This window comes from Eurytemora carolleeae, unplaced genomic scaffold, assembly GCF_000591075.1.
Source record: "Eurytemora carolleeae unplaced genomic scaffold, Eaff_2.0 scaffold54, whole genome shotgun sequence".
NCBI classification, from domain to species: domain Eukaryota; kingdom Metazoa; phylum Arthropoda; class Copepoda; order Calanoida; family Temoridae; genus Eurytemora; species Eurytemora carolleeae.
In genome coordinates, this window is record NW_019396185.1 from 69,638 (window position 1) to 79,421 (window position 9,784).

The window sequence follows — 9,784 nt, forward strand, 5'->3', positions numbered from 1 at the left end:
AATGTTATTAAGTATTTTTTACTCCAAGGAGAACTGCTGAAGAACTAGTTTTTGCGTAACAACAATAATAAAGATTGTAAACAGTAACACAAATGATTAACAGATATCTGGCGCATGGCGTTAGATGAAGATTCACCGTATACTAGCTCGTGTTTGTTTACATTAGAACGCCTGCTTTTGTTATTGTTACGCAAAAACTAAAGTTCTTCAGCAGTCCAAAAACGTCACAGCAAAGTGTACGGAAACCCTATCGCCCCCTCCTATTCAATTCATCTTGAATACCACAATGTCTGTACACGCGATGAAATGAGGTATCAAATACTAAAACTTGAATTACCACTAAGAACAGGGATATCTGATAACTGGCCAGACTAGCTGAAAATGCATTTTATACTGCATATTGTTAATAGTTCAGTATATTCTACAGCAATAAGCCGAAGTCGTCGTTATAAATATCAAAGATCTCGGTCATTTAAAAATAAACTAGTTTGGAAGACTAAAATTTGTGTATAGCACTCAATGCCAATTGAAAGGTAAAAACGATTTAAATTCGTTAAGGTAAGAAGAAATGCAAGGCAAGTTAATTGCTGTTGCGTATTCTTTGAGTACATAGTGAAACCAGTTCTCTCTGGGCTGTGTTTGTAAACAAGAATAGATGCACCAGTTTTCCTCTTAGTGTCCGAGAAGGATAAAAGCATTTAATATTGAAAATTTTGATAATTCATATAAAAGTTTCCTTTGACCAGTATATTTTAATGACATATGTGAAAGATGGATCCCATGTCATGACTCCTGTGACATCCATCTTATGTTTACTACAGTGATAACCAGAAAACTCTGGAATAAGAAGTCGACTTTTAATAGCGCATAGAACATGAGGCACAACAATTATGCAATGTAAACCGACACAGTTTACTTTATATGTACTTTTAATAACTTTCAAGTAACGCTTTTTGCTTTAAACAACATCAAATGCACTTCAGAAATGCTATAATGTCGTCTTCCTATTCCGCAGATTTCTGGTTATGACTGTATACAGCCCAGAGACAGTACACTGCAGTGCTAAACAGGCGCACATCTTTGACACAACTATCTTTACATTATGATTGATTGGGGCAAGGTGACTTTTAAAAGACAACACATTTTAGGGTTAAACTAGCTCATATTGAAAATTCTAGCATCTTAAAGTAATTTTCTCAAATGTGTACAAAAATCGAGAAAATGTCACTGTGGAAGGTATATTCCTTAAAGTTAATGATAAAGATAGCTTTTTGGATAGATTTTTCTCTCTTCGGTTATGATTCTTAAAACAATAAACCACAGATGGAAGTTTTTAACAACTAAAGATGCCCATCTGTACACTGTAAAAAGATTAGATGCCCATCTGTACACTGTAAAAGGATTAGAAGCCCATCGGTACACTGTAAAAAGGTTAGAAGCCCATCTGTTCACTGTAAAAAGATTAGATGCCCATCTGTACACTGTGAAAAGATTAGATGCCCATCTGTACACTGTAAAAAGGTTAGAAGCCCATCTGTTCACTGTAAAAAGATTAGATGCCCATCTGTACACTGTGAAAAGATTAGATGCCCATCTGTACACTGTAAAAAGATTAGATGCCCATCTAATGATCTATGTTAAGATTGCACAGTGAAAAAAAATATTTCATATATTTATGATGGCCAAACTATGGGTCAAAGTTAACTATTTTAGTTAATTGAGTAACGTTTTCAATAGACCAATATAATTTACAAAAAGGTTCGTACCTTGGTGGTTTTTAAACATATTGGATGTTCGTTTTCTCCTCTGCAATTAAGACTTTCTAGGTTTCAAGATTAGTTAGAAAGATAATTTTCCCGAAAAGTTTTATAATATGGATTATAAGGCCCAAACTCAACACTTTTTCCGGCCTCTAAATCTAATCTTGCCATGAAATCGGCTTGACCATTAAAATCTTCTCTAAAATATCGTTAGAACCAAGTTTAATGATTTTCCAAATGTTATCACACTTTAAACCCCCATAAAAATTGGCCAAAAATTAATGGAACAAAATAAAATATGGCCACTGAAATCAAAATTTCGTTTTTGAGCTGGTTTACCCTAATGGTTCCTAAATTTGTGTGGTACATCTGGGACTTTTTTTCAGGGGTACCCTAAGGGTGGATTAAGATAAATAATTTTGAACGAAACTGAACGAATTCCGTAAGTTCATTTTCGCGAATTTTGTTCAACGAAAATTGCGTTGGAAACATTTACTGCATCCATCGGATAGATGTAATGAAAAAAAACTTTTTTTTTCAATGGATCAAATATAATAATTTATGCCTCATGCCCATCTCTATTTAGGCGTACCGCATAAATATGTACTGCGTCCAATGTTTACAATTTTATTTCTCAGTTTAATTAAATCCATCATGAGCCTTGGAACAACATATATTTTAATATTGCTGTTATCTAGTATTAGTGAAAGTTATTCACGGAATATCCGTAGTAAAAGACAAACAAAAACAGGGGTAATAGTTTTATTTACGTGAATTTGCTGCTTGTTGTATTTGCTATGTACAATGCACATCATTTTTAAATGAAAAAGAATGCTTTGTTGATATTTCTATGTATGGGGAAAAGGTTTATAATTCAAGTTTCGGAAAGACTTTCTAAGTTGAATTATGGTTTCCTACAATAAGCATCGCGTCCNCCCCCCCCCCGTTTCTCATAAAATAATCTTTTCATTGATTTAACACAATTTTGTACTGCAGTCGAAACTGCACGTACATTGTACACTGTACAGATAACAAGGAAGATTCTCGTGTATCATAATTGACCTGTATCTATAGTCATAAACGTACTGAACTTAAACACCTAAACATGAATTACCTTTCAACTTTCAAACTAGGAATCAATACCAGAAACCCCCGAAGAAAGACTCACCATGCAGGCCGGGTAAAAAATCTCTCCCTCCCCAATTAAGATATTGACATTATGATTGTTTATTCATTATGTCAAAAAAATTATGTTTTGCCATCTTTAATTAAGTTTAATATAATTACCCCTATATTTTATTAATTTGTTAACCTTTGGTATCTTCCAGGGAATTTTGTAATCCATTCCTTAATGCTTATAAAATTTTTTATAAATTGTGTCAAAAAGCAAAAGTTTTTCGAATATTGTTTTCTGTACCCCCCCCCCCCATTTTTAAATTCGTTGATGATCGGCCCAATAACAGTTTTTTACTGAGATTTTGCAATGGAAAAGCTTGCAGGTTCAAATACGGCCATTCTTAGTTTTTTTTAATAACACTTTTACTTCAAGGTCACTGCTGAGGTAACATCAAATACCAACTTTGCATATGTTATCCCTAACCTTCTGACTAATACACCCCTGGCTACCATCTCGGTTGATGTTGGGGGAGGAACTAATTATAAGAAGTATGCTACTAGCGTTAGCACTGAAAATGCCAGCATTTCAATCTCTGCAGAAGGAGGGCAACCAAGTTCAGTGTCAAATCAAGGATATGGAAAATTCTCCACAAAGGTTACGGGTGTTAACACGAGCATATCTGTGGTTGGTGAAGGGGGTGGGGATGGATCTGGTTCTGGATTTGGTAAGCTGGAAGCTGATTTAATTCTTAATGATACAAGCATATCAATTCTTGGGGAGGGTGGAGGAAGCGCTGGAGAGTCTGGATATGGAACATTCTCAACAGATGTCATCACGGCCGACGGTAGTTTATCTATCTCCGGAGAGGGGTCAGGAAGTTCACGGGAACAGAGTAGTTCTGGTGCTGGAAAATACACTGTAGGTGTGACAGCCTTCAATAATAGTTTTACAATCTCCTCTGAGAGCTCAGCCACCAGTGATGGTCCTGGAGCCGGAACTGCGAAAGTAGTAAGTGGAGTCTCAGTAAATGACAGAAGTGTTACAGTTACTGGCGAGGGTTCCGGAAATTTTGATGATGGCACCGGATTCGGTAAACTCGTGACCGATGTGATCGTAAATGAGACGAGTCTCTTGCTATCAGCTGAGGGTGGTAATGAGTATGGTAAAGTTGTGGCTGATATATTATCTGGAGACCACGGGGCATCAGTAGAGGTTGAGGCCGGATCTTCATATGGTAAAATAGATGGTACTGCGCAGACTGCAAACGGAAGCCTGGATTATTCAGGAGGTGCAGGGTTGGATTCAGAAGGACTAGGTAAGCTAATAAAGAAGTTGAGTCTTTGCCTCAAATTCTTTTTTTCCAATCCCTATATCTATTCAACCTGATGGTGTAAACCTTTTACATTTTAAGCTTAGATTGTTTGATCTAACAGAATTTTCTAAGAGCTATTTAAGATATAGAGATTAGAAAGTCAGAGTTTGTGCATCAAAGACTTAATTCCTGTCGAGGATTTATTTATTCATTTGATTACATTTCTAATCATTTATTTTCTAGGTTTCTTCAATGCAGCGTACAAGATGCTGCATGAGGGGCTGAATGCTTCTATAAATAGCAATGCAAGTATTGATGCTAGGAAAATCAAACATCATATTTTAATATTTGCAATATTTCAGATCTTAAACATTTTAAATTTTAGATTCTAGAATTCATGGTAAGACAGAAAGGGGGGGGGGGTTGAGTGGAATATTATTTGTAATATGTAGAACAAAGAAATTGAGTCTTTGCCACAAACTTTGATATTCTAATCCCTATATCTTTCCAACCCAATGTCGCAGACATTAGATATTTCAAAATTTGTGTTATGTTAGATAAAATAGTCTAAATTTGAAGTATAAAAATTTGAAATATAAAAAATTTGAAATATAAAAAATTTGAAATACCAAAAATTTGAAATTTCAACGGTTTACACTATCAGTATTCAAAGATATATGGATTTCGAAATTTGAGTTTATTGCAAAGAAATTTTTCTAAATTTCATCTCTCAAAAATTCAATTTTTTTAAAATTCCTCTGATTTTACTAAAAAAAACCCATAAAATGATTCTTTGTTTGTTCTTCAGTTCAATTGGCAGTTCAGGATTCAATGTTCTGAATTCTTTTGGATTTGAATACTTAACTTTAGAGGAATCAAGCTCAACCACGGATCAGACTAATTCGTCTAAACCAAGGTGAATCTTAATAGTTTAAGTAAAATTCTAAACTATGTCAATTTGTTTTTCATATATATATATATGTTTGTTTGTATCCATGCAAAAAACGCCTAAACGGCTGAACTGATCGAGCCTAAACGTTTTAAGCAACTTACATGACTCTAGGGAAGGTTTATGAGTTACAAAAAAATTCTCTCCAAAATATTTTTTAGAAATTCACGAAAAAATTTATAAATCCTCGAAATATTCCTAATGTTTCATATTGTTCGAATCGAAATTCGAAAATGTTCACAGAGCTACATTAAAGGTTGAAATAGAAGATGGGTGCAAAGCTCCCTGAAATTTATAAATGGCATTTTTAGATTGTTTCATTGGTTTGCTGGACCACCAAGATTTTTCCTCAAATCTCGGAAACACCGTCAAAAACTTCAGAAATTAATCTACTTGTCAGACAGTAATTATATTATAAAGAAAGAAATGTTTTAATAGAAATTGAACAGTATCCAATTTAATCTTGAAAAAATATTATTTCAGGTATTGAAGATATTGCAAATAGGACTTTTTGCACATCACTAGACTGCATAGCAAAGGCAGGAGAATTAAAATTGCTAATATTGAAGAGAATTGACTAAACTTAGTCTTTGTAGTTCAACTACTTCTTTCTATTCATTAAATTTGATTCCAGATACTCTAATCTTACTGGAAATATTTAATTACTGATAAGTGATAACCTTGATTTTGTTGAAGACATGTTTTTATTTAATGATTTTGATTTGTTGAGATTAGGGGTTAATCAATGCATCAAGCTTTTCCAGCGCCTTCAATCTAGATGAAACAAAGCCAAACACCACAGAGGTTCAAGTCGAGGTTTGTATAAAAACTTATTTTACTACAGGGTTACCCACAAAGGATGAGACTTGGAAGACGAATCAAAACTCTAAAAATATGATGATGTAAAACTTGAGTTTTGGTTTCTGCATTCAATTGAGAAAATGATTAAGCAAAGATAAAAACCAGGAACCTTGAATGCAAGAAAACGGACTAAACAAAGTCCGTACAATCGTCTCTGAAGTCTCATCCTTTGTGGGTAACACATAGTAAACTTTAAGACTCCAGAGTGAATTCGAAAAATTTACTAATTCTATTGGAACTAGAGCTTTCAGAGTGTTTTCTGGTAACAATTTTAGCTATTAACCTTAGCTCTTCAAGCTGCCATTTTTCTTCGTAATCGTTTTTCGCTGATTTTTCTGTTTGCATTTACGCATTTTAAAATCAAGGAATGCCGATATTATTTCCTTTTTAACCATCAATAAATCAATCAATATAAGATGTTATATCAACATAAATTACTTAGATTTTAATTTTTCTAATTAGCAAAATAGTTAATTTTTCCTGTTTCAATAAGAGAGAAATACCAATGGAAAACAAACGCTTAATTAAACGTACCCTTTCTTACCAATTGAAAACACAACCTCAACTTTACCTACGAATTTCAATATTTAAATACAATTAGTTAGAACTAAGGAGGAAATTGTTTACTGCATTTTTGCTAATTAATTGTTTAATATATTTTCGCTTATCAGGGTAACAGTTTTGATGTTACTAATACATTTATAGATAAAAACCTGGTTAATAACTAGGGCTGGGCTGAGAATTTTATTTGAGAACATATCAAATAATTCACCGTTTAATTTAGACAATTGATGAGCATTAGTTTTCTGTTTCATCTAGTCAATATCACAACATAAACTAATCGATTGATTGTTAAATTACGATCTTAATATATATTTTAGACCAAAATGAGGGGTTGACAAGAGTTTTATCTATTTCGTCGCTAGAGTTAAGAATTTGTTTATTTATATTTTGATTGCACACTGTAATACAACGTTTGGCAGGACACAAAATAGTATTTTAACGTTTACAAAATTACATTAAATAAATTCTAACAGACGTAACTTTTTTTGGCCACTGAAATTTGTACATCGCAAATTATTTAGACACTTTAGAAAGTCAGTTTCGAAGTCGTCTCTTATTTACCATGTTTATTGGGACACACTGTATTTACAGATATCGAAGTAAAAATATGTTTCAGGTTGGAGGTCGGAATCTAGGCTTACAAGAAGGAATTTTTCAAATAAAATTTTAAAACAAGATTTTGCTGTTGACGCTTTAGGCTTTAGTATGTAAACCGATCTATGAATAAGATGAGATACTTTCATAACATATTTTTTACGTAAAATAGTGAAATTAGTCTGTTTTATGATTTTAAAAAACAATATCCGATTTTTGAAATAAAATATAGAAAAATTTGATAAACTGTTCAGGAGAAGTCCGAGTAGTTGATATATTGTTCCCAACCGGTACTATTCTAGATCTATTCTTCCTACCGGTCAACTTATTGAAGAACCTGTTCTATGCTGTAGGATGGGTCATTCTATCCTACATTGACTGCACAAGCCTTTCACATTATTCACCATACTGCTTTCTCGATGCTCTCCATAATAATGAGTGATGCTAAATATTTAATTTTTAAATTATTTTATTATTGAGTATTGATTATGTTAACAAGAAAAGTGAATAAACAAACAGATTATAAGGGCCCCCAAAATTATTCTAAAATACTTGGAACATAAAATGTCGTCATCCGACTATAGTTTGGCCCCCGCCTTGTATTTATTCACTTTGAAGAATTGTAGCAATACATTTTATTCGCATTAAAAAGATTTAGTTTAAGGTTGATAGAAAGCCCTTGAGTATTATAGTTTGATTTAAAGGGACTGTAAGCGTAATTTCAAGTGGCCCTTCATGCAATTATTCGAATTTGACACTTGAGCCTGGAAAAACGACAATATCTTCCACATTACTAATCATTATTTATCATTTAAAGGTTTCTAAGGCACCGTGTAAATCGGGTATTGTCACCTATGCAAGGGGGGCACTTAAAATTTCGCTTACTGCTCCTTAATTTGAGTAAGTAAATAAAAACTTAAGGTTAAGGTTAAAATTTGAAAAGAAAGTTTGAGTTGGTTACTGATTGAAAACTTGTCATCTATCCGACGCAAACTTAAATCTAAACTATCGTTTTAATTTCAAACTTTTTCAAAAATGGTAGAAATACTATCTTAAATTTTCATCATATTGTGTTCGCGAAAAATGAAAGGGGGTATAGGCTTAATGCGAAAAATAATCGCTTTTGATCGCTGCTAATCTGTTGCGTCTATAAGGAGCGAATTGTTAAAACCCACTTATACCGAAGAACGTAACGTCAATACAAATGCAGAAAGGTGCAACATAAAACGCGGATCGTAAAAAAGTCAATTTAGTTCCAAACAAACCATTCAGTTATTACAACCGATAATCATCGATAATTTTTCGACGCATTCGTATTTAGTTCATATTTCATAATATTTTCTATTTTTTATGATCTGATTGTTACTTTTATTCCTGTTTCGAGGATTTTTGATAATGAAGACGACATTTTCATATTTTCCAGGAGTATTCGATAATCCAGCGCCAGAGAAATATCTTTAAAAAACGAAATCAAAAATATAAAATATAAACTATATACAAATGTGGCGAAAGATAATCGATGACTATAGTTTGTAATATCTGAATGATTTGTTTGAAATTAAATTGATCTTTTACGGTCGTATGTTGTATGTTGAAATTTTCTCAATTTGTATGGACGCTAAGTTATTCGGTATGAGACATCTTTAACAATTTTTTCCTTATAGACGCAACAGATAGAAGTAAGATTAGTAGCAATCAAAAGCGCTTTTTTATCGCATTAAGCCTATACCCCCTTTCATTTTTCGCGAACACTCCCTTTAAGAGTAAATCTTATTCCTATTTTTTTGTATATATATTATATGTGTGTGTTTTCGTTAAATCTTTTTTAAAATTGAAATAAATAATTTTGAACAAATTTATTTTCTTTCATAATTAATTTTCAAGCAGAATACAACTTTTTGTCAAGATTACTCTACAGCATTTAAAAGTATTCTTTTAACAACTTGTTTAAAATACGACAACTTAGCAAGTTGGCAGGGAGTTAAAGGTGACAGTTTCTTGGACAATGACATGCGTGCAAAATTGAAAGGAAAAATGACCTGTGTATGTTGGTAATGAATACAAGCTTCAAAATATTTTAAACACTTTGAAATATTGTGCTTAATTGAGTTTTAGTTGGAACAAGACTCCTCACACAACAGAATAATTATCGTACACTAAACCCATTGTTAACTAATATTGCCAGAGTGTCCCGTGATATATGAGACACATTTTAAACAATTTTAGTTAAAATAAAAAATCAAGGTCTAGGAATTTCCAAAGTGTGGCCTGCATGCAAGATGGCATAAAGATAAATACATTAAAAGAAGGTTGACAAAATTAGAAAAATCTCAAGATTTGGAAATTTAATCAAGCATCGTATGCAGATCCACTTTAAGTCCACGCGATTGCCACACCATGCAGAGACAACTTTAATTAAGAGATTAAGCATTGATCCTCAAATTTATAAGTGCTTTTATTGAATATTTAGATCAAGTGTTCAAGATTTGCAATATCAGTTAATAGAGAACATGTAGGTCAATAAAATGCTGACCGAAACATAATTTACGGTGCTGGATCAGCAACATGCAGTCATCAGCTAAAATTAAATCCCATAAAAATGTTATCGCACTGATCAGGTTGGGGAA

General features: G+C 32.8%; 1 protein-coding gene across 3 annotated transcripts; it reads left to right on the plus strand.

Moving 5' to 3' along the window:
* Positions 1-1,040: 1,040 nt before the first annotated feature.
* LOC111697551 (putative per-hexamer repeat protein 5) lies at positions 1,041-7,689 on the plus strand. Of its 3 annotated transcripts, none has more exons than XM_023467582.1 (9): positions 1,041-1,120; positions 3,310-4,192; positions 4,433-4,511; positions 4,998-5,105; positions 5,450-5,541; positions 5,622-5,677; positions 5,874-5,954; positions 7,180-7,210; positions 7,412-7,689. In XM_023467582.1, exons 1-9 carry the CDS (start codon positions 1,103-1,105, stop codon positions 7,597-7,599), a joined length of 1,536 nt encoding a protein of 511 aa, XP_023323350.1. In that variant the 5' UTR covers positions 1,041-1,102; the 3' UTR covers positions 7,600-7,689. The 3 variants fall into 3 exon arrangements, with proteins under 3 accessions (XP_023323350.1, XP_023323351.1, XP_023323349.1); XM_023467581.1 differs by lacking the exon at positions 1,041-1,120 and adding an exon at positions 2,722-2,940; XM_023467583.1 differs by lacking the exons at positions 1,041-1,120; positions 7,180-7,210; positions 7,412-7,689 and adding an exon at positions 2,374-2,513 and having other exon boundaries at positions 5,450-5,557; positions 5,874-5,890.
* Positions 7,690-9,784: the final 2,095 nt, after the last annotated feature.

Bases quoted from the DNA above. Each gene is read 5' to 3' on its own strand.
- LOC111697551 (XM_023467581.1), top strand. From the start codon at position 2,866: ATGAATTACCTTTCAACTTTCAAACTAGGAATCAATACCAGAAACCCC. The intron at 5,678-5,873 runs GCAGGAGAATTA...TGTTGAGATTAG, and splicing joins CACTAGACTGCATAGCAAAG to GGGTTAATCAATGCATCAAG. The intron at 7,211-7,411 runs GAATTTTTCAAA...TAAACTGTTCAG, and splicing joins GAATCTAGGCTTACAAGAAG to GAGAAGTCCGAGTAGTTGAT.